The following is a 25744-nucleotide window of genomic DNA, read 5'->3' as shown; positions in this document are numbered from 1 at the left end:
ACTGTACAATGTGCCTGTCCTGACAGTGAGGCTGATGTTGTTACTGTACAATGTGCCTGTCCTGACAGTGAGGCTGATGTTGTTACTGTACTATGTGCCTGTCCTGACAGTGAGGCTGATGTTGTTACTGTACAATGTGCCTGTCCTGACAGTGAGGCTGATGTTGTTACTGTACAATGTACCTGTCCTGACAGTGAGGCTGATGTTGTTACTGTACAATGTGCTTGTCCTGACAGTGAGGCTGATGTTGTTACTGTACAATGTGCCTGTCCTGACAGTGAGGCTGATGTTGTGACTGTACAATGTGCTTGTCCTGACAGTGAGGCTGATGTTGTTACTGTACAATGTGCTTGGCCTGACAGTGAGGCTGATGTTGTTACTGTACAATGTGCTTGTCCTGACAGTGAGGCTGATGTTGTTACTGTACAATGTGCCTGTCCTGACAGTGAGGCTGATGTTGTTACTGTACAATGTGCCTGTCCTGACAGTGAGGCTGATGTTGTTACTGTACAATGTGCCTGTCCTGACAGTGAGGCTGATGTTGTTACTGTATAATGTGCTTGTCCTGACAGAGATACTGATGTTGTGACTGTACAATGTGCCTGTCCTGACAGAGATACTGATGTTGTTACTGTACAATGTGCCTGTCCTGACAGTGAGACTGATGTTGTGACTGTACAATGTGCTTGTCCTGACAGAGATACTGATGTTGTTACTGTACAATGTGCCTGTCCTGACAGTGAGGCTGATGTTGTGACTGTACAATGTGCTTGTCCTGACAGAGATACTGATGTTGTTACTGTACAATGTGCTTATCCTGACAGTGAGGCTGATGTTGTTACTGTACAATGTGCCTGTCCTGACAGTGAGGCTGATGTTGTGACTGTACAATGTGCTTGTCCTGACAGAGATACTGATGTTGTTACTGTACAATGTGCCTGTCCTGACAGTGAGGCTGATGTTGTGACTGTACAATGTGCCTGTCCTGACAGTGAGACTGATGTTGTTACTGTACAATGTGCCTGTCCTGACAGTGAGGCTGATGTTGTTACTGTACAATGTGCCTGTCCTGACAGAGATACTGATGTTGTTACTGTACAATGTACCTGTCCTGACAGAGATACTGATGTTGTTACTGTACTATGTGCTTGTCCTGACAGTGAGGCTGATGTTGTTACTGTACAATGTGCCTGTCCTGACAGTGAGGCTGATGTTGTTACTGTACAATGTGCTTGTCCTGACAGTGAGGCTGATGTTGTTACTGTACAATGTGCCTGTCCTGACAGTGAGGCTGATGTTGTTACTGTACAATGTGCCTGTCCTGACAGTGAGGCTGATGTTGTTACTGTACAATGTGCCTGTCCTGACAGTGAGGCTGATGTTGTTGCTGTACAATGTACCTGTCCTGACAGTGAGGCTGATGTTGTTACTGTACAATGTGCTTGTCCTGACAGTGAGGCTGATGTTGTTACTGTACAATGTGCCTGTCCTGACAGTGAGGCTGATGTTGTTACTGTACAATGTGCCTGTCCTGACAGAGATACTGATGTTGTTACTGTACAATGTGCCTGTCCTGACAGTGAGGCTGATGTTGTTACTGTACAATGTGCTTGTCCTGACAGTGAGGCTGATGTTGTTACTGTACAATGTGCTTGTCCTGACAGTGAGGCTGATGTTGTTACTGTACTATGTGCCTGTCCTGACAGTGAGGCTGATGTTGTTACTGTACAATGTGCCTGTCCTGACAGTGAGGCTGATGTTGTTACTGTACAATGTACCTGTCCTGACAGTGAGGCTGATGTTGTTACTGTACAATGTGCTTGTCCTGACAGTGAGGCTGATGTTGTTACTGTACAATGTGCCTGTCCTGACAGTGAGGCTGATGTTGTGACTGTACAATGTGCCTGTCCTGACAGTGAGGCTGATGTTGTTACTGTACTATGTGCCTGTCCTGACAGTGAGGCTGATGTTGTTACTGTACAATGTGCCTGTCCTGACAGAGATACTGATGTTGTTACTGTACAATGTGCTTGTCCTGACAGTGAGGCTGATGTTGTTACTGTACAATGTGCTTGTCCTGACAGTGAGGCTGATGTTGTTACTGTACAATGTGCTTGGCCTGACAGTGAGGCTGATGTTGTTACTGTACAATGTGCCTGTCCTGACAGTGAGGCTGATGTTGTTACTGTACAATGTGCCTGTCCTGACAGTGAGGCTGATGTTGTTACTGTATAATGTGCTTGTCCTGACAGAGATACTGATGTTGTGACTGTACAATGTGCCTGTCCTGACAGAGATACTGATGTTGTTACTGTACAATGTGCCTGTCCTGACAGTGAGACTGATGTTGTGACTGTACAATGTGCTTGTCCTGACAGAGATACTGATGTTGTTACTGTACAATGTGCTTGGCCTGACAGTGAGGCTGATGTTGTGACTGTACAATGTGCTTGTCCTGACAGTGAGGCTGATGTTGTTACTGTACAATGTGCCTGTCCTGACAGAGATACTGATGTTGTTACTGTACAATGTGCTTGTCCTGACAGTGAGGCTGATGTTGTGACTGTACAATGTGCTTGTCCTGACAGAGATACTGATGTTGTTACTGTACAATGTGCTTATCCTGACAGTGAGGCTGATGTTGTTACTGTACAATGTGCCTGTCCTGACAGTGAGGCTGATGTTGTGACTGTACAATGTGCTTGTCCTGACAGAGATACTGATGTTGTGACTGTACAATGTGCCTGTCCTGACAGTGAGGCTGATGTTGTGACTGTACAATGTGCTTGTCCTGACAGAGATACTGATGTTGTTACTGTACAATGTGCTTGTCCTGACAGTGAGGCTGATGTTGTGACTGTACAATGTGCTTGTCCTGACAGAGATACTGATGTTGTTACTGTACAATGTGCTTGTCCTGTCAGTGAGGCTGATGTTGTTACTGTACAATGTGCCTGTCCTGACAGTGGGGCTGATGTTGGTACTGTACAATGTGCTTGTCCTGACAGTGAGGCTGATGTTGTTACTGTACAATGTGCCTGTCCTGACAGTGAGGCTGATGTTGCGACTGTACTATGTGCTTGTCCTGACAGTGAGGCTGATGTTGTTACTGTACAATGTGCCTGTCCTGACAGTAAATCTGATGTTGTTACTGTACAATGTGCTTGTCCTGACAGTGAGGCTGATGTTGTTACTGTACAATGTGCTTGTCCTGACAGAGATACTGATGTTGTTACTGTACTATGTGCCTGTCCTGACAGTGAGGCTGATGTTGTTACTGTACAATGTGCTTGTCCTGACAGAGATACTGATGTTGTTACTGTACAATGTGCCTGTCCTGACAGTGAGGCTGATGTTGTTACTGTACAATGTGCCTGTCCTGACAGTGAGGCTGATGTTGTTACTGTACAATGTGCTTGTCCTGACAGTGAGGCTGATGTTGTTACTGTACAATGTGCTTGTCCTGACAGTGAGGCTGATGTTGTTACTGTACAATGTGCCTGTCCTGACAGAGATACTGATGTTGTTACTGTACTGTGTGCTTGTCCTGACAGTGAGGCTGATGTTGTTACTGTACAATGTGCTTGTCCTGACAGAGATACTGATGTTGTTACTGTACAATGTGCTTGTCCTGACAGTGAGGCTGATGTTGTTACTGTACAATGTGCCTGTCCTGACAGAGATACTGATGTTGTGACTGTACTATGTGCCAGTCCTGACAGTGAGGCTGATGTTGTTACTGTACAATGTGCTTGTCCTGACAGTGAGGCTGATGTTGTTACTGTACAATGTGCTTGTCCTGACAGAGATACTGATGTTGTTACTGTACAATGTGCTTGTCCTGACAGAGATACTGATGTTGTTACTGTACAATGTGCCTGTCCTGACAGTGAGGCTGATGTTGTTACTGTACAATGTGCTTGTCCTGACAGAGATACTGATGTTGTTACTGTACTATGTGCTTGTCCTGACAGTGAGGCTGATGTTGTTACTGTACAATGTGCTTGTCCTGACAGAGATACTGATGTTGTTACTGTACAATGTGCTTGTCCTGACAGAGATACTGATGTTGTTACTGTACAATGTACCTGTCCTGACAGTGAGGCTGATGTTGTTACTGTACAATGTGCTTGTCCTGACAGTGAGGCTGATGTTGTTACTGTACAATGTGCCTGTCCTGACAGTGAGGCTGATGTTGTTACTGTACTATGTGCTTGTCCTGACAGAGATACTGATGTTGTTACTGTACAATGTGCTTGTCCTGACAGTGAGGCTGATGTTGTTACTGTACAATGTGCTTATCCTGACAGTGAGGCTGATGTTGTTACTGTACTATGTGCCTGTCCTGACAGTGAGGCTGATGTTGTTACTGTACAATGTACCTGTCCTGTCAGTGAGGCTGATGTTGTTACTGTACAATGTGCCTGTCCTGACAGTGAGGCTGATGTTGTGACTGCACTATGTGCCTGTCCTGACAGAGATACTGATGTTGTTACTGTACTATGTGCTTGTCCTGACAGTGAGGCTGATGTTGTTACTGTACAATGTGCCTGTCCTGACAGTGAGGCTGATGTTGTGACTGCACTATGTGCCTGTCCTGACAGAGATACTGATGTTGTTACTGTACAATGTGCTTGTCCTGACAGTGAGGCTGATGTTGTTACTGTACAATGTGCTTATCCTGACAGTGAGGCTGATGTTGTTACTGTACTATGTGCCTGTCCTGACAGTGAGGCTGATGTTGTTACTGTACAATGTACCTGTCCTGTCAGTGAGGCTGATGTTGTTACTGTACAATGTGCCTGTCCTGACAGTGAGGCTGATGTTGTGACTGCACTATGTGCCTGTCCTGACAGAGATACTGATGTTGTTACTGTACTATGTGCTTGTCCTGACAGTGAGGCTGATGTTGTTACTGTACAATGTGCCTGTCCTGACAGTGAGGCTGATGTTGTGACTGCACTATGTGCCTGTCCTGACAGAGATACTGATGTTGTTACTGTACTATGTGCTTGTCCTGACAGAGATACTGATGTTGTTACTGTACAATGTGCTTGTCCTGACAGTGAGGCTGATGTTGTGACTGCACTATGTGCCTGTCCTGACAGAGATACTGATGTTGTTACTGTACTATGTGCTTGTCCTGACAGAGATACTGATGTTGTTACTGTACTATGTGCTTGTCCTGACAGTGAGGCTGATGTTGTTACTGTACAATGTGCCTGTCCTGACAGTGAGGCTGATGTTGTTACTGTACTATGTGCTTGTCCTGACAGAGATACTGATGTTGTTACTGTACAATGTGCTTGTCCTGACAGTGAGGCTGATGTTGTTACTGTACAATGTGCTTATCCTGACAGTGAGGCTGATGTTGTTACTGTACTATGTGCCTGTCCTGACAGTGAGGCTGATGTTGTTACTGTACAATGTACCTGTCCTGTCAGTGAGGCTGATGTTGTTACTGTACAATGTGCCTGTCCTGACAGTGAGGCTGATGTTGTGACTGCACTATGTGCCTGTCCTGACAGAGATACTGATGTTGTTACTGTACTATGTGCTTGTCCTGACAGTGAGGCTGATGTTGTTACTGTACAATGTGCCTGTCCTGACAGTGAGGCTGATGTTGTGACTGCACTATGTGCCTGTCCTGACAGAGATACTGATGTTGTTACTGTACTATGTGCCTGTCCTGACAGTGAGGCTGATGTTGTTACTGTACAATGTGCCTGTCCTGACAGTGAGGCTGATGTTGTGACTGTACAATGTGCTTGTCCTGACAGAGATACTGATGTTTTTACTGTACAATGTGCCTGTCCTGACAGAGATACTGATGTTGTTACTGTACAATGTGCCTGTCCTGACAGTGAGGCTGATGTTGTTACTGTACTATGTGCCTGTCCTGACAGAGATACTGATGTTGTGACTGTACAATGTGCTTGTCCTGACAGTGAGGCTGATGTTGTTACTGTACAATGTGCTTGTCCTGACAGTGAGGCTGATGTTGTTACTGTACAATGTGCTTGTCCTGACAGTGAGGCTGATGTTGTTACTGTACAATGTGCCTGTCCTGACAGTGAGGCTGATGTTGTTACTGTACTATGTGCTTGTCCTGACAGAGATACTGATGTTGTTACTGTACAATGTGCTTGTCCTGACAGTGAGGCTGATGTTGTTACTGTACTATGTGCTTGTCCTGACAGAGATACTGATGTTGTTACTGTACTATGTGCCTGTCCTGACAGTGAGGCTGATGTTGTTACTGTACAATGTGCTTGTCCTGACAGAGATACTGATGTTGTTACTGTACAATGTGCTTGTCCTGACAGTGAGGCTGATGTTGTTACTGTACAATGTGCCTGTCCTGACAGTGAGGCTGATGTTGTTACTGTACAATGTGCTTGTCCTGACAGTGAGGCTGATGTTGTTACTGTACAATGTGCTTGTCCTGACAGAGATACTGATGTTGTTACTGTACAATGTGCCTGTCCTGACAGTGAGGCTGATGTTGTTACTGTACAATGTGCCTGTCCTGACAGTGAGGCTGATGTTGTTACTGTACAATGTGCCTGTCCTGACAGTGAGGCTGATGTTGTTACTGTACAATGTGCCTGTCCTGACAGTGAGGCTGATGTTGTTACTGTACAATGTGCCTGTCCTGACAGTGAGGCTGATGTTGTGACTGTACTATGTGCCTGTCCTGACAGAGATACTGATGTTGTTACTGTACAATGTACCTGTCCTGACAGTGAGGCTGATGTTGTTACTGTACTATGTGCTTGTCCTGACAGTGAGGCTGATGTTGTTACTGTACAATGTGCTTGTCCTGACAGTGAGGCTGATGTTGTTACTGTACAATGTGCCTGTCCTGACAGTGAGGCTGATGTTGTTACTGTACAATGTGCCTGTCCTGACAGAGATACTGATGTTGTTACTGTACAATGTGCTTGTCCTGACAGAGATACTGATGTTGTTACTGTACAATGTGCTTGTCCTGACAGTGAGGCTGATGTTGTTACTGTACAATGTGCTTGTCCTGACAGTGAGGCTGATGTTGTTACTGTACAATGTACCTGTCCTGACAGTGAGGCTGATGTTGTTACTGTACAATGTGCCTGTCCTGACAGTGAGGCTGATGTTGTCACTGTACAATGTGCTTGTCCTGACAGAGATACTGATGTTGTTACTGTACAATGTGCTTGTCCTGACAGTGAGGCTGATGTTGTTACTGTACAATGTGCTTGTCCTGACAGTGAGGCTGATGTTGTTACTGTACAATGTACCTGTCCTGACAGTGGGGCTGATGTTGTTACTGTACAATGTGCTTGTCCTGACAGTGAGGCTGATGTTGTTACTGTACAATGTGCCTGTCCTGACAGTGAGACTGATGTTGTTACTGTACAATGTGCTTGTCCTGACAGTGAGGCTGATGTTGTTACTGTACTATGTGCCTGTCCTGACAGTGAGGCTGATGTTGTTACTGTACAATGTGCTTGTCCTGACAGTGGGGCTGATGTTGTTACTGTACAATGTGCCTGTCCTGACAGTGAGGCTGATGTTGCGACTGTATAATGTACCTGTCCTGACAGAGATACTGATGTTGTTACTGTACAATGTGCTTGTCCTGACAGTGGGGCTGATGTTGTTACTGTACAATGTGCCTGTCCTGACAGTGAGGCTGATGTTGTTACTGTACAATGTGCCTGTCCTGACAGTGGGGCTGATGTTGTTACTGTACAATGTGCTTGTCCTGACAGTGAGGCTGATGTTGTTACTGTACAATGTGCTTGTCCTGACAGTGAGGCTGATGTTGTCACTGTACAATGTGCTTGTCCTGACAGAGATACTGATGTTGTTACTGTACAATGTGCCTGTCCTGACAGTGAGGCTGATGTTGTGACTGCACTATGTGCCTGTCCTGACAGTGAGGCTGATGTTGTTACTGTATAATGTGCTTGTCCTGACAGTGAGGCTGATGTTGCGACTGTATAATGTACCTGTCCTGACAGAGATACTGATGTTGTTACTGTACAATGTGCCTGTCCTGACAGAAATACTGATGTTGTTACTGTACAATGTACCTGTCCTGACAGCGAGGCTGATGTTGTTACTGTACAATGTGTCTGTCCTGACAGTGAGGCTGATGTTGTTACTGTACTATGTGCCTGTCCTGACAGTGAGGCTGATGTTGTTACTGTACAATGTGCCTGTCCTGACAGTGAGGCTGATGTTGTTACTGTACAATGTGCCTGTCCTGACAGTGAGGCTGATGTTGTTACTGTACAATGTGCCTGTCCTGACAGTGAGGCTGATGTTGTGACTGCACTATGTGCCTGTCCTGACAGTTGGGCTGATGTTGCGACTGTATCATGTGCCTGTCCTGACAGTGAGGCTGATGTTGTCACTGTACAATGTGCCTGTCCTGACAGTGAGGCTGATGTTGTTACTGTACAATGTGCTTATCCTGACAGAGATACTGATGTTGTTACTGTACAATGTGCTTGTCCTGACAGTGAGGCTGATGTTGTTACTGTACAATGTACCTGTCCTGACAGTGGGGCTGATGTTGTTACTGTACAATGTGCTTGTCCTGACAGAGATACTGATGTTGTGACTGTACAATGTTCTTGTCCTGACAGTGAGGCTGATGTTGTGACTGTACAATGTGCTTGTCCTGACAGTGAGGCTGATGTTGTGACTGTACAATGTTCTTGTCCTGACAGTGAGGCTGATGTTGTGACTGTACAATGTGCTTGTCCTGACAGAGATACTGATGTTGTTACTGTACAATGTGCCTGTCCTGACAGTGAGGCTGGATGCTGCGACTGTATAATGGACCTGTCCTGTCAGTGAGACTGATGTTATGACTGTGTAACATGTCTGTTCTATCAGTAAGACTGATTTTACGACTGTATAATGTACCTGTCCTGTCAGTGAGATTGATGTTATGACTATATAATGTGCCTGCCCGGTCAGTGAGATTAATGATGTAGTAACACGACAGGAAGACAGATGAAACATGGACATTGTAAAGTAGTATTGAGAGGGAGAATCGTGGAACCAGGTCTACGTTGGATGCAATAATTAAACCTTTGTGCTTTACCCTTTCAATCTCTTCACGTACCGGTTCTTCTGTGGCATTTGATGGTGGAGCTATGTTCATGTGTTGTCCAGAGAGAGCTGACATCTGTGTTGATGAGGAGGTGTCACAAGGCTCTGACAATAAGTTTGGCTCCTGTTTGATAATGATATGGGTCAGGTCCGGTCCCAGCGACCAAAGTCCACCGTCAGCTTCTGCCCAGAGAAGGAGAAAGGAAATGAGGCGACTGGGAACAAACACTGGTGTTTCCATGACAGCAGAGCCACATATGCATGTTCAGATTTGGATTGCATTTTACCTTTACATTAGCAACAAGGTCTAAAGCATTGAAACCATAGTAACAAAAAGGCAAATGAGTCTGCTCAGTCAAGGACCACCAAGCAATGGAAAATGAAAATCACAAGCCTCACATAATAGACTTTCAAATATTCTCACCTTTACCAATTGCACTCGCGGGATTATAGGAAAGATTGACGGCCACACTGATTGTTTGGAGAGGACAGCAACATACTGACTGTCACCCTCCCACATTTACACACTCACCCAATGACACCCTCCCACATTTACACACTCACCCAATGACACCCTCCCACATTTACACACTCACCCAATGACACTCTCCCACATTTACATACTCACCCACTGTCACCCTCCCACATTTACATACTCACCCAATGACACCCTCCCAAATTTACACACTCACCCACTGTCACCCTCCCACATTTACATACTCACCCACTGTCACCCTCCCACATTTACATACTCACCCAATGACACCCTGCCAAATTTACACACTCACCCAATGACACCCTGCAACATTTGCTGGCATGACGGTACAGTGGTTAGCACTGCTGCCTCACATGCCAGGGACCCGGGTTTGATTCCGGCCTTGGGTGACTATATGGAGTTTGCATGTTCTCCCCGTGTCTGCATGGGTTTCCTCCTACAGTTCAAAAGTGTGTGGATTAGGTGGATTGGCCAGGCTAAATTGCCCCTTAATGCCCAAAGGTTAGATGGGGGTTACAGAGATAGGGCAGTGGATTGAGCCTAGGCAGGATGCTCTTTCAGAGGGTCGGTGAAAACTCGATGAACCGAATGGTCTCCTTCTGCACCGTATGGAGTCTAAGATTTGCACACTCACCAACTCTCACCCTGTCAGCTTTAGACACACTGTTATCCTGTAATGGGATGGAAGCCAAATTGGATGGACACGGATTTGGGAAGTGACAACACATCCAAGAACTTCGGAGAGGAAAAGGAGATTGGGGGTGGGACTGTAGCTTGGAAGGATGGTGGGGTCAAGAATGATCTGTTTGAGGAGAGAGGTATGTTCCTTGGAGAGGGAGAACTGTTAACAATATAGACTACCATGGGTGGCAGGAGCAGAATATTATTGGGAATAGGGTTGCAGGACCAGGAGGTGAGTTTCATGAACAACATGAGCTCAAAAGGAGCATATGGGGAGATAGGAGTGAAATTCGAGAAACCTTTGAATTCATGACTAAGGCACAGGGAACTTTGGTGGAAGCTTGGCCTAATGGGCTAGTAGAAAGGAGGGTTTCTACAGAGGCAGCCGATTGGATTGTCTTAGTGATCTTAGTGACAAAGAAGTCCAGAAACTCTTCAACATGTTGAAGGTGAGGGTGGGTTAAACAGAGGACAGGGATTTAAGGAGAGGAATAACCAGGGGGTTACCTTTACAATCCAGGCTGGAATAGTGAGCCATTCATCAGATGAGAATATGAGCTAATGGTGTTTACGATGGTCCAGCCAGATATGCTTGTGGATGACTAAACCAGCTGTCTGCTATATTGCCATTTACACTCACCTCAGCATTACACCCACTGTTTACAGTCACCTCTTGGACTGGATTTAGTCGACCTAACGCGGCTTTCACCCAACGGTTGGGAACCAGCAGGGAACACCAAGTCATTCCGTGCGAGAGACCCAGCGGAATCAAATGCCCTTCAGGCACTTAAGTGGCCACCAATGGGTCTTCCTTGTGATTGAGGAATTGGAAGTCTTGCCTGGTGGCAGCTGCTGGCAATGCACCCAACAGCAGTCTAGAGTGCCGTGGGACCGCAGGTCAAATGTGAGTGAAGACATGATTGGGATCAGAGGGTGGGGTTAACATGGGGACGAGGGGCCAGACAAGAATGGGGCAAGTAGGGGGGCTGGCTTTCAGGGACCCACCTCCAGCTTATTCAATCTTTCCTCATAGCTCAAACCCTCAGGCTTAGGCCGCATCCTGGTAAATCTCCTCTGCACCCTCTCCAGCGCCATCACATCCTTCGTATAATTTAGTCACCAGAACTGCATGCAGTGCTCCAGTTGTGACCTAACCAGCATTTTATACACTTCCAGCATGACCTCCCTGTTCTTGTATTCTATGCCTCGGCTAATAAAGGCAAGTATCTTATGCCTTCTTAACCACCTTATCTATCTGCCCCACCTTATCTACATGCCCTCTGTGGATATGCACTCCAAGATCCCTCTGATCTTCAGTAATTTCCAGGGTCCTACAATTCACAGTGTAATCCTTTGCCTTGTTAGCCCTGTCCAAGTGCATTACCTCAAACTTTTCCCGGTTGAATTCCATTTGGGTTCTACCCATCACCAGTCCGTTGATATCTTTCTACATTTTTTGGCTATCCTCCTCACTAGTTACCATCCTACCAATTTTCACGTCACCAAGGAACTACTTGATCATATCCCCTACATTTAAGTCCAAATTATTAATGTACACCACAAAGGGGCTTTTCACAGTCACTTAATTGCCGTGTAAATTTAAGCCTACTTGTGACAATAAAGATTATTAATTATTAAAATGCAAGGGCCCCAGCAGAGCCCTGCAGAACACAACTGGAAACAGACTTGCAGTCACAGAACATCCCTGTACCATCACCCTCTGCGCTTCCTGCCTCTCAGCCAATTTGGGATGCAGTTCTCACTTTGCCTTAGATCCCATGGGCCCGTACTTTCTCGACCAATCTGCCATGAGGGATCTTATCAAAAGCTTTGCTAAATTTCATGTAGACCACATCAAATGCATTACCATCATGAATACTCCTGGTTACCTCCTCAAACAATTTGATTAAATTTGTCAATCACAACCTTCCCTTAACAAATCCATACTGACTATCAATGATCAACTAGTGTCTATCCAAGTGCAGATATATTCTGTTCTTCAGAATTCTTTCTGGTAACTTCCCCACTATGGAGGTTAGATTGACTGGCCTATAATTTCCTGGTCTATCCCTACCTTCCTTTTTTCATGTGAAAATGGTCCTCTGGCACCTCTGTTAGGTCCTGTGGCCAGAGAGGGTTTGGAAATGACTGTCAGTGCACCTGATATCTCCTCCCCTGCCTCCCTTCAGCAGTCTGGCATATATCTCATCCGGACCAGCGGATTGATCCACTTAGATCATAAAATTTACAGTGCAGAAGGAGGCCATTCGGCCCTTTGAGTCTGCACCAGCCCTTGTAAAGAGCACCCTATCTAAACCCACATCTCCATCCCATCCCGTAACCCGGTAACCCCACCTATCCTTTTTTGACACTAACAGCAATTTAGCTTGGCTAATCCACCTAACCTGCACATCTTTGGACTGTGGGAGGATACCGGAGCACCCGGATGAAACCCATGCAGACATTGATTGATTGATTGATCAATTGATTTATTGCCACACGTATTGAAGTACAGTGAAAAGCATTGCGGCCAAGGGAACATATACAGTATGTACACACTAAACAAAAAGAATAATCAACAAATAGTGATTAGTTACAGTGCGGAACAAGGGCCAAACAAAGCAAATACATGAGCAAGAGCAGCATAGGGCGCAGTGAATAGTGTTCTTACAGGGAACACATCAGTCTGAGGGAGTCGTTGAGGAGTCTAGTAGCTGTGGGGAAGAAGCTGTTTCTATGTCTGGATGTGCGGGTCTTCAGACTTCTGTATCTTCTGCCTGATGGAAGGGTCTGGAAGAGGGCAAAGCCTGGGTGGGAGGGGTCTCTGATAATGCTGTCTGCCTTCCTGAGGCAGTGGGAGGTGTATACAGAATCAATGGGAGGGTGACAAGCTTGTGTGATGCGCTGGGCTGGGTTCACCACACTTTGCTTATTCTTGCGATCTTGGGCCAAGCAGTTGCCATACCAGGCTGTGTGCAGCTGGATAGGATGCTCTCTCTGGCACATCTGTCGAAGTTTGTGAGAGTCGATGCAGACATGCCGAATTTCTTTAGCTTCCGTAGGAAGTAGAGACGTTGTTGGGCTTTCTTGACTGTTGTATCAACGTGAGTGGACCAGGACAGACTGTTGGTGATGATGACCCCCAGGAACTTAAAGCTATCAACCATCTCCACTTCGGAGCCATTGATGTAGACGGAGGTGGGGTGTGTCGTGCTACGCTTCCTGAAGTCGATGATCAGTTCCTTGGTCTTTCTGACATTTGGAAAGAGGTTGTTTTCAGTACACCATGCAACCAAGTGATTTATCTCCCTTCTGAAGTCTGATTCATTGTTGTTTGAGATACGACCCACTACAGTTGTATTATTCGCAAACTTATAGATCAAATTAGAATTGAATCTTACACACAGTCGTGTGTGTATAGGGAGTACAGTAGAGGACTGAGCACACATCGTTGCGGGCCCCGGTGTTGAGGACTATTGTGGAGGAGGTGCTGTTGTCTATCCTGACAGATTGCGGTCTGTTGTTGAGGAAGTCAAGATTGCAGAGTTGGGTTAATAGTCTTGCTGGGATAATGCTGTTGAAGGCGGAGCTGTAGTCTGAACAGCAGTTTGACATAGGTGTCCTTGTTGTCGAGGTGTTCAAGTGTTGATTGTAGGGCCAGAGAAATAGCATCTGCTGTGGATCGGTTGCAGCGATAGGCAAACTGCAATGGATCGAGACCGTCTGGTAGGCAGGCATTGATCCATCTCATGACTAGCCGCTCAAAGCATTTCATGATAACAGACATCAGGGGCACCGGTTGGTAGTTGTTGAGACAGGCTCCCTTGTTCTTCTTTGGTATGGTATTATGGTGGTCTTCTTGAAGGAGGTAGGAACCTCAAAGCGGAGAAGTGAGGTGTTGAAGATATCTGCGAATACACGCGCCAGCTGGTCTGCGCAGCATCTGAGTGCTCGCCCAGGGACTCTGTCGGGTCCCGTTGCTTTCCCCGGGTTCACTTTCAGGAAGGCAGCTCCTACCTCTGAAGCTGTAATAGTGGGATAGGTGTGTCCAGGGCTGTTGGGGCGGTGGCACTGATGTATTGGCTGTCTGTTCAAAGTGGGGAGGGAAGCTCCAGCCCCAGAGATTCCACCTAGCCTTACCAGGGAGAAAGTGCAAACTCCGCAGAGACAGTGATCCAAGCTGGGATCGAACCTGGACCCCGGAGCTGTGAAGCAACAGTGCTAACCATTGTGCCACCGTGCTGCCAAAAATAACTTTTAAGGTTGCTAAACCTGTTAGTACCTCCTTGTGCTCTTTACTCTCTTTGTAATGTAAAAACCAATTAATATTTTCAAAAGTAAAGGAAACAGAAATGTACGAAGTGTTATGTGGATCCTGGAGCTCTCGGTATAACACCCTGGCAGAAATGTCTGTACTGACAATCCCTGGAGGCTGGTGAATGAACAGCAGTATCTGACTGGTTCAGATTGTTTTATGAGGATCTTTCAATGATAACGATGTGCCACCAAAAATACTTGTGTTGGAAAAACCTAACGACACACTTTTGAACATGTTTGAGCAGATAATAGACTTTGCCATTCAGGTCCCTGGAGTGAAAACCCCACTCCATATATCACATGGGCACATTTGATGGATCATATGAAGAGCCATGCTGCCTTCTGCTTCTAATAGTCACTTGGCACATCTAAAGAAAAGCTGTAAAGGCTTGTTTTTTCTTTAAACTTTGCTCTCTGGATCTAATTTAATGCCCTTGCTGTGTCTACACATACCCCCCTTCTGAGAACTTATGTTTTGCTACTACTGTACAGGCCTTGATCTCAGCACTGAGCCGGAGGAAACTTTTTAAATAAACCGTAAAAGGCTCCGTGCCCAATTTCAAAGGGAAGGTATGCTCAGCAGTGGCCTCAGGAACAGGACTTTACCCCATTTAATGCTGTCGTGCAGCATTTAAAGGGTGCCTTATCTTCATAGAAGTATCAAGTGGCCACAGAGACAGTGGGTGCAATCTACGCAAATGGGAACAGAATGCCATAACGAGTGCGGTTAGCCGGGTGTTTCCCAGCTCTCGGAGTGCTGAGAAACCACACACTACTGAACGGAACTCCGTTCCCATTTGGGTAGATTTGAGGCCTCAGCAGGGATGATGAGGCCGCATTCAGGACTGTTTTCTGCACTGACGACCTCCGCCCTCTGCAACACCTCAGTGCAGAAGGATATTGGGGTGCCATTTAAAAATGGCGTTTAGGTCTCTTGACCCCCCAACTCACCTATAAGGATCCCCTCAGGCTTCCCCCATGCACCCACACAAGGCAGCCTCATGCCTGATCCCCCATTGTTGCAAAATGCCAACCTGGCACCTTGGCAGTGTCCCTGCTACTCAGGCACCTTGGCAGTGCCAGGATGTCACTCAGATGAAACTGCCGGAGTGCCTGGGTGGCACCAGAAGTGCCAAGGTGCCACCCTGCCCAGAGAGCAAGCACCTGGGGACCTCCAATCCCCTGGGAGAGCCCCACGAGTGCCATTCTGTCTGATCCCTGTTTGTGGAGACCAGCATTAAATGGCGCTCGCCAAAGATCTCCAAGGTCTCCACCAATTGGAAATCAAAGAGACTTTTCATTGCCAAATAGGATGGTTCTCGAGTCTCAGTAAAACAGCCTCTTCTCCCTATCTTGCGTGCCTCCCAGTTTCAGGTAATATGCCAGAGCTATGGAGTCACATTTTGGAAGAATGCTTCAACAGCAGTCTACTCTCTACAGTCTGCTGTGTGTGACTTTATTGCAGTTATGAATAAATTTGAATGATTTGATCATTTGAATTAAACCATTTTGAATAAGGGGGAGCCAATGGGATGGAAAGAGCAGCACAGTGAAGGGATGAACCAGTAGTTCCTCTTTTCAAGCGTTAATGCCACGTATGAAAAAGCTCACCAAACCCGGGTTTAGAGGTGCATGTCTTGGGCGTGATGTCACTCTCGCACCCTGGCACAGTGAGGTGGCACACGGGTTCGGAGACTCTAGTTATCAGGTCGTGGCAGGGCCGAGGTGAGGTGTTGTCCCATAGGGAGAGGGGAAGAACTGGGATGTGTGGCCACAAGACCCATCTAGAGCCCAACCTTAGGACGAGATCTAAGATTGAATATTATATAGGACGAGATCTGGTTCCCACATCCAGCAATCTAGCAGTCCCTTGGAGTGATACTAGTTTCCTGAGAAGTACCCCATCTGACTTTGCTTTCACACTTCTATGAATTGGCAGGATTGATGTGTGGGAATTGTACAATTCAGCCAGATATAATATTCAATCTTAGAATCCTAGAATAGGGAGAATCTGCACTTTCCATTCCTTATCGTTGCCAAGTATAACATGGAAAGTGAAGGATTAGCAGTAGGAGAAGTTGATGCACTATAGGGGCACAGATGGTACACATAGAGACACACATGGTGTACCTAGAGAACACTATTGGAATAGGAAAATATTATAGAGACACACGTCGTATACCCAGAGGCATGCATGACACACTATAGGGCCACAAATGTCACTAATATAGAGGCGTACATGCGCACAATGGCGTTGTGCTTAAGACACATTTGACACACTACAGGGCCACACATGTCATCATGGGGTTATGTTATAAAGACATATATGACACACTATAGGGATAGACATAGCATGTTATGAGTTGTAGTGGAACAAATTCAACTCTGCAGTTAGGCATCCGAAAAGTCCATCGCCGCCTTTGTAGTCAGACTCTGCCAAATGGTCGAGCGTTGTAAGTTTGTTGAAGTACTCAATGATATGCAGTGCAACCATCTAGCACGCGGAATTAACAATCTAAGAACCCAGAAAAAGCTCTTAGCTTAAAATAGAATCACGTTAGACAAAGCTCTTGAGATAGCTCAGGTGACAGAGTGCGCCAAAAAACGCACATCTGAGCTCCAGAGTGTGCAAGAAGAGGAAATAAATCAAATGTGGGGCAGTACAGCTGTGAGGCACACAGCAAGATCAACAGGCTCACCACAGAACCAGACACAGTCTTCAGGACCGGATCGAAGTCTGAGAACATGGAAAAGAAAGAGTCATCAGCCCAAGACAGACGGAGTGCTCTTGTTGCGGGTGAGACCACTCTCAGGAGGTTTGCCATTGTCGCCAGTCTGTCTTTTTTCATTGCAATTGAAGAGGTACGATGCCACGCAAAGCGCAACGCGTCACACAGCAACAATCCACAACACCACTGAACTAAGAGGTCTGAGGAGGAGCATAATATGCACTGTCTGAATGTCATCAAAGTGCATAAGGCAGCCCCAATTGAAACAATCCTGCAAGTTAATGGAAGACACTTGAAGGTGGAGGTCGATAGCGGGGGAACAGTCATTTGATTAGATTCAAAAAGAGGTTCAGACCCAGAATGTGTGCAGCATGCCGAACAAGTTGTCAACCTATATAGGCGAAACCCTGAAAATTCTTGGGACCACCAGTACGACAGTAACTTATAAACAACAAGCGGCCATTAGGAGGGCATTGATCAAGCCTGATTGGGAAGGTACTGGCTCCAGTGAATTAAACTAAATTGGCTAGAAATCTGAAAAATTTCAAACATCGTTTTTCAAGACGTTTTGCGGAGATATGAGGGCGAAGATATGAGGATGCGTTCCACAATGAGTTAAGCCAAAACAAGGGTGAGAAGGCTAAAATTTACGTCGATCCAGACTCAACTCTGAATTGTTTTACGGCCAGACCAGTTCCCCACATTCTACATCAAAAGGTTCAATGCTGAGCTAAAATGATTAGGGGAACTGGGAATAATTAAATCAGTGCAATGTTCAGAGTGGGCAGCCCCCCCATAGACCCCGTGCTGAAGCTTGACTGACCAATAAGAATACGTAGGACTATAAACTGACAATCAACCAAACTGCCCAAGAGATAAGTACCCAATCCCCCGAGGATCTCTACACCAAGTTGACAGGGGGGAGTGGGGGTCTCACCTTCTCCAAGCTGGACCTCAACCTGCAGTTGGAGTTAGATAAGAGTCCCAAAGGATTGCCACGATCAACATATATAAGGGTCTATTTCAGTAAACTAGGTTACATTTTGACATTTCCTCGGCCTGCGCTATTATATTAATAATAATGTCATATTACCACAAGTAGGCATACATTAACACTGCCATGAAATTACTGTGAAAATCCCCTAGTTGCCACATTCTGGCAACTGTTCGGGTACACCGAGGGAGAATTCAGAATGCCCGATCTACTTAACAGTACGTCTTTCAGGACTTGTGGGGGGAAACCGGAGTACCCGGAGGAAACCCACAGGGAGAACGTGCAGATTTTCCAGGACACTGTGGAAAACCTCCTTCAGGGTATCCCAAAAGTGATGGTTTATCTCAACAATGTTTTAGTCACTAGGAGCGGCACAGTGGTTAGCATTGCTGCCTACAGCGCTGAGGACCTGGGTCACTACCGTGTGGAGTTTGCACATTCTCCACATGTCTGTGTGGATCTCACCCCCACAACCCAAAGATGTAGAGGGTAGGTGGATTGCTCACGCTAAATTGCCCCTTAATTGGAAAAAAAATAATTGGCCACTCTAAATTTAAAAAATAAATGTTTTAGTCACTGGAATCACACACAAAGAACACATATCAAGTTTAGAAAAGGTATTAAAGAGATTTAGAGCAGTGGGAGTCCGACTTAAACGTGAAAAACGCACCTTCCAGGGTACAGAGGTCACGTTCTTGGAGATCCGAGTGGATGCCCACTCGAAGAAAAAGTCAAAGCCATAGGAGAGTCCCAGCACCCAGGAATGTAGCCAAGTTGAAGTCGTTCCTAGGAATTGTGAACTATTGTAACATGTTCATTCCAAACCTGGCCACGACACCGGCGCCGCTACATCAGTTACTGCGGAAACACCTACGTTGGTAATGGGTGGAGAAGCAAGAGGAAGCTTTCCGCTTCGGAAAACATGCTCAGCAATTTTCAAACCTTTCAGTTAATTTCCACCCAGGGAAGCAAATTGTTTTCACATACAAGTCGTCGCCAAATGGGAGGGGGCGATTCTCCGAGCCCCATGCCGGGCCGGAGAATCGTCGCAACCGCCCCTCAATGCCCCCACGCTGGCGCGCAATTCTCCGAGGTGCGGAGAATCGGTGCCATTTTTGCCGGCGTGTTTGGCGGAGAATGGTGGAGCCGCCGATTCTCGGGCCCGAATGGGCCTAGCGGCCGTCCCGATGCGACAGAGTCCCGCCGGCGCCGTTCACCCCTGTTTGTTGCCGGCGGGAACTCAGTGGGAACGCTCGGGGGGGGCGGCCTGTGCGGGGTGGGGGGCTCCTTCACCAGGGGGGGGGCCTCCGAAGGGGTCTGACCTGCGATCGGGGCCCACCAATCGGCGGGCCGGCCTCTCCCCACCCCGGGCCTACTTTCCGCCGCGGCCGGCCCCTGAACACCGACCCCATGTTGGGTCGGGGCCAGCGCGCGTAAGAGGTTCCCCGCGCATGCGCAGGATGGCGCGGCCCAACTGCGCATGCGCAGGATTGAGCTGGCCCAAGTGCGCATGTGCGAGTTTGTGCGCGTAAGGGGGCTGGAGCGGCATGAACCGCTCCAGCGCCGTGCTGGCCCCCTATGGGGGCCAGAATAGGTCATGCCCGGGCCCTGTTCGCGCCATCGTGAAACGCGATGGCGTTCACAACGGCATGAACACTTGGCCTCAATATCGGAGAATCGCCCCCGCGATAGGGACAGTTTTATCCCATAACATGGAAGATAGATCAGAATGGCCAACTGCCTTTTCCTCAAGGACTGACTCAGAAGCTGAACAGAATTACACCCAAATTTGAAAGGAGGGACATGCCGTCGTCTATGGGGTTAAAAAATTCCAACAATATGTTTACAGATAACGGTTCGTAATAATAACTGACTATAAGCCGTTATTGGTCATTTTAAGAGAGGAAAAGCCGATACCCCTGATTGCATCTGCCAGCGTGCAATGTTGGGCCTTGCTGCTCGCAGCCTAAAATTGATCCCTCCAGCACAGGCCTGGCACCCAAATCTCTATGCAGACGCATTGAGTTGACTCTCTTTGCCAAAGAACTTGCCGCCACCACCAGTACCCAAGAAATCATCTTGGTGCTGAACTTCTTCGATATCTTGCCGGTGTCGTCCAGGCATATACAGAATTAGACCCAGAGAGATCCTGTATTATCCAAAGTGAAACAGATGATTCAAACAAGTTGGCACCACAAGAAGTCCAAACAATTGAGCCCTACTTAACCCACAGGGATGAACTAACCTGCAAGGGTGGAGTAATACTTTGCGGCTCTCGAATTGTTGTTCCACCCTCAGCGAGGGAGCCCCTCTTACAAGAATCACACAGCGCTCATCCAAGCCAAACAAAAGTGAAGATGCTGACTCCCAGCTATATCTGGTGGCCAGGAATAGATAAAGCTATTGAGGTAGTGGTGCGCCAAGGCATCCCCTACCAGAGTCAGCAATCATTACCCATGGATTAGCGTACACATTGACTATGCAGGCCCTTCCTTGGGGCTAATGTTCCTCATCTTGGTAGATGCTCATTCCAAATGGTTATCCATACAAGAGATGGGACCTAAAACCTCGGCAGCCACTATGGATGCCTTGCTCTGGGTATTAGCCATTCACAGCCTTCCAAATGCCATTGTGTCTGATAACAGTACCCCTTTTATTGGGGACAATTTCCAATACTTCATTCAGACAAATGGAAGTGGGCATATCAGAACAGTCCCAAATCGCCCTGCATGCGATGGTTGGCAGTCAAGGCCGTACAGACATTTCAAAATGCCACGAGGAGGCAATCAGACCGGTTGTTGTGCCAAAGGCTGGCCAACTTTCTGTTATCCTACAACACGAAACTCCATGCCATCACGAGGGTCAGGCCAGCTGAAATGCTTATGGTTTGCCACCTCAGAACTCGTTTGGACTTGATATTTCCAAATTTGGTGAGGATGGTGGAGAAATGTCAGGCCTCACAGAAAAATTAACATACTTCACAAAAGGATGGCAGATTATATCAGGTAGGTTACCCGGTTTTAGCTCGAAATTTCACTTTGGGCTCATTCTTGTTAGCCGGCCGAATTGTGTCCCAGTCTCGACCCATATCGTGTGTGGTAAATGTCAATGGCAGGTCTGTGCAGAAGCATGTCGGCCTTGTGATGAGTCAGGGAACGCTAACCCCTATTCCAGCACAGATGGGTTCAAATACTGTCATAGGCTTCTGTGGCTGTTTCAGGGCAGAGGGAACAGGGTATTTCAGTCAGCCCTACCAGCAGTCAAGGTGGGAGCTGGTGGGGCGAGCAGTCTCACAGAAGAGGCGGAGTCGCCTGAACTGTCATCTTCTGCAGACAACAGGAATGCCTCAGAGACAGTGCAGCTGGCTGGGGGACTAAGGAGGTCCGCATGGACCTGAATGTCCCCGGACAGGCTGACTCTGTGATGAACTCATAGTCTCCCTTACGTCTCTTGACCTTGACATTTGTATATAGCTTATTGTGTAAAATGTATGAAGGGACTTAAGCGGGGAGGGATGTAGTAACGCGGCCCCTTTAAGGGGTGAACCTCACGATTCATGTGACCAGCTCAGGACCAATCGTGCGGAAGCACGTGAACCAGGATCAATAGAGAGGAAACACGGGGGAGAGTTAAGACCGAGTCATCGTTGTTCTGTGCCTGCATAGAGTTGCCTTTTCCTACTGTTAATAAACCCTGTTTGTTGTTACTAGAAGTCTCCAGTGTATGAAATTAAATGAAAATCGCTTCCTGTCACAAGTAGGCTTCAAATGAAGTTACTGTGAAAAGCCCCTAGTTGCGACATTCTGGCACCTGTTCAGGGAGGCTGGTACGGGGATTGAATCCGCGCTGCTGGCCTTGGTCTGCTTTACAAGCCAGCTATTAAGTCCACTGTGTTAAACCGGCCCCTATTGTCTCGAGCCACCACAGTTTTCCTGTTGTATTCTAACCATCAAAACAGGCCTGGCTACAATTAAATAAAATAATTAACACCTTGCTACAAGAGAAACAAGGTTGGTGAGATTCTGGAATCTATGGCTCATATCCCTGAAAATTCCCAAGATGAGGATTGCATTCATCTGGGACTGACAATTTTGTTTGTTGACTGAATGATCCCATCTCTCTGTTTGACCATCTCTCTGTTTGACCATCTCTCTGTTTTTTACCATATATTTCCAGGTGCTGTAAACACATGGCTGTTGCTCATCAAATCACAAAGTCACCAGAGCAGCACCATCAAGACAGAAACTTCAAGTGGACCAAAGTACAACAGGCCCACGAATAGGCAAACTATAACAAAATATATACAGCGTGCTGGCACTGAACACAGAAGCACCTCATGGAACATTGCCAATAATGCCCACCCCCTTTCACAGTTCTGAGCTCAGTCGATCAAACACGAGCAATCACTTTCTAAATGGTAAAAGAATGATACAAGTGAAACACTTTGCTGGGTCACGCTCACTGTAATTAACCCAGTTACAGTCTGTTCGTACCATACTCAGTCTAATGGGAACATTATTAACTTTATTGGCTTTAATAATTTTTTATTATTGTCACAAGTGGGCTTACATTAACACTGCAATGAAGTTACTGTGAAAAGCCCCTAGTCGCCACATTCCGGTGCCTGTTCGGGTACACAGAGGGAGAGTTCAAAATGTCCAAATTACCTAACAGCACATCTTTCAGGACTTGTAGGAGGTAACCAGAGCACCCGGAGGAAACCCACACAGACACGGGGAGAATGTGCAACCTCTGTACAGACAGTGACCCAAGCCGGGAATCGAACCTGGGACATCCTCATGCTGTGGAGCAACAGTGTTAACCACTGTGTTACTGTGCCGCTTTATTTTGCATTCCTATTACAACAGCCCAAAGATGTGCAGGTTAGGTGGATTGGACATGCTAAATTATCCCTTAGTGTACAAAAGGTTAGGTGGGGTTACTGGGTTATGGGGATAGGGTGGAGGTGTGGGCTTGGATCTGGTGCTCTTTCCAAGCACTGATGCAGATTTGATGGGCCGAATGGTCTCCTCCTGCCTTATAAATTCTACGATTCTATGCACATTGCTGAAATGTCAATGGTTTGGGGATAAAGGCCTGGATTCTCCTCTGCTGGAGAATGAATAGGAGCTCGAGTGCTCTGTCCAATAAAGCATATCATTGTTAGTGCTCTCTCCGTCACAGACGAGTGTGTATAACTCACACTCATAACCTTAATTCTCTGTATTTGTTTTGAGCCCTGTGCAGGAATTAGAACGGAATTGTTCTCAGCACTTTACAGCCATTTGCAATGTACAGGTGAGAGTAACACAAAGCACAATGGGCGAGATTCTCCATTCCCCGAGGGCGATTTCGTAATGGCCGATTGGGCAGAGAATCCCTTTTGACGCTGAAATCGGGGGCGGCGCCTGTTTGACGCAGGTTTCGTATGCTCCGCCCCCTCCAAAACAGCGTCATCGCGGCATACACCGCATGTCATTGGGACGGTCCCAGCGCGTCACCTGAAAACCCTCCCCGATGCTCCACCCCCAATGGGCTGAGTTCTCAATGGTTCACTCATGGTCTCAGCTGTGCGGGAACCGGGCGTAGCGGATGCGGACTGTATCTAGCGCCGCCACAGTCGGGCGGGAGCCGTGATGCTGGCCCCGGGGGGGGGGGGCTTCCACGAGGGCTGGGAGACTGGTCAGGGGTGGCCAGGGGGACATTATCTGGCAGGTTAGGACCTTGCACGGACCCAGCCATTCTCCGGCCGTTTATTTCCTGGAGGCCGGGAGTTTTATGCAGTGTCACTGCTAGCCCCTTACCGGCCGCAGCATCGGTGAGGGGGCGGTGCCAATTTTTTCCACTTAAAACACCATTGATCCTCCGCACCTAGCCTCAAAATCGGAGAATCTGGCCCAATGCCTGTGTTTCTACAGTCCCACAGAGCACTTAGGGCAGTTAATCACATTAACACCTTGGATCTGATTAAGTCTAATTGCAGTTTAGTGCCATGTCCTGGTCCCACAATAGCACTCTGCACCCCATCAATTTCAAAACTCTGAAACCAGATTGTTGGATGGAAATAAAGTTTTTGTTACTCTATTACGGCTGGTAACCACTCAATGCCTGAGAACACGCACTAACAGATTCATAAACAGCTCCTTCCCCGCTGTTACCAGACTCCTAAATGAAGTGAAATGAAATGAAAATCGCTTATCGTCACAAGTAGGCTTCAAATGAAGTTACTGTGAAAAGCCCCTAGTCGCCACATTCCGGCGTCTGTTCGGGGCCCTCTTATGGACTGATCTGATCTCTTCACACATCTTCTCTACTAAGTAGCACTACACTCCTGTATGCTTCACCCGATGCCTGTGTCTATGTAATTACATTGTGTATTTTGTGTTTGCCCTATGCATTTTCTTGCATGTGTGGAATGATCTGTCTGAACTGTACACAGAACAATACATTTCACTGTACCTCGGTACACATGACAATAAACAAATCCAATCCAAGATATCAAGATTCAAACGAGTGTGCACTAATATTTCCGATCTGATATTCAATGTCAAATATTAGTGTAATAGATAGTAACTAGCTGGATAGCTATGACCACCAGAGTCTTATCAATCAGGATTTTGCTGGCTATTGTTTCAAAGGGAACGAGGAACCGGATTGGAAATTATTCCGAAAACCAAAATTTGGAGACAACAACATTAGGCAGAATATTGTTGAGGCATTGGGGGTCTTGCCTATTGACTGGACGGACCCACGCTACCTCTTCTCAGGAAGGTCCATTAAACCACACGCCAGCCAGACAGTGACAAGGCCAGCAGTCAGCCTTCCCCTGGAATCAAGACCCCAGGACAGGAAGTCTCGCCTGCCTAGGGTTGCCAGCCAATCAGAGGCTGGCACCTCTTGTGCTCAGCTGTGCCAGGAGAACAAGCACTGGAGTTTCAAATTCACATAGCGACCCAAGCCACAGGCAAATTAAGATACTGGCCAGTATAGAAATTTCCACAGAAGAATTTCCATTGTACATGTGATGAAGAAAGAGAAGTAAAGAACAACCACAGAGGCTCCATGATAGTTGGTTGAACACATACAGGTGAATGACTGTATCGGTGGGCAAATGATGGAGAATTATAGAACTTAGAACAGTACAGAACAGTACAGGCCCTTCGGCCCATGATGTTGTGCCGACCATTTATCCTAATCTAAGATCAACCTAACCTACACCCCTTCAATTTGCTGCTGTCCATGTGCCTGTCCAAGATGTGGATGATAATTATGAAGGTGAATGACGATCATCGGTGAAGGATAGTGACGATGAATTATGACACTTGATGGAGAATGATGAAGAATAATATTAATTACTGAGACTGCTTCTGATGAATGATGGCAATAACAATGATGGTAACCACGCGCTTTGGAATTCCA

General features: G+C 46.8%; 1 protein-coding gene across 1 annotated transcript in view; it reads right to left on the bottom strand.

Annotated features, from left to right (window-relative positions):
* The window catches only part of creb3l1 (cAMP responsive element binding protein 3-like 1), a 204975-nt gene that overhangs the window by 38733 nt on the left and 140498 nt on the right, over positions 1-25744 (bottom strand). The window contains exon 3 of the mRNA XM_038807429.1: positions 9122-9291. Within this exon, the coding sequence (XP_038663357.1) occupies positions 9122-9291 (170 nt within the window). The remainder of the gene's footprint in view (positions 1-9121; positions 9292-25744) is intronic.

This window comes from Scyliorhinus canicula, chromosome 9 (genome assembly GCF_902713615.1).
Source record: "Scyliorhinus canicula chromosome 9, sScyCan1.1, whole genome shotgun sequence".
NCBI lineage: Eukaryota > Metazoa > Chordata > Chondrichthyes > Carcharhiniformes > Scyliorhinidae > Scyliorhinus > Scyliorhinus canicula.
This window is presented reverse-complemented; position numbering and strand designations above follow the sequence as displayed.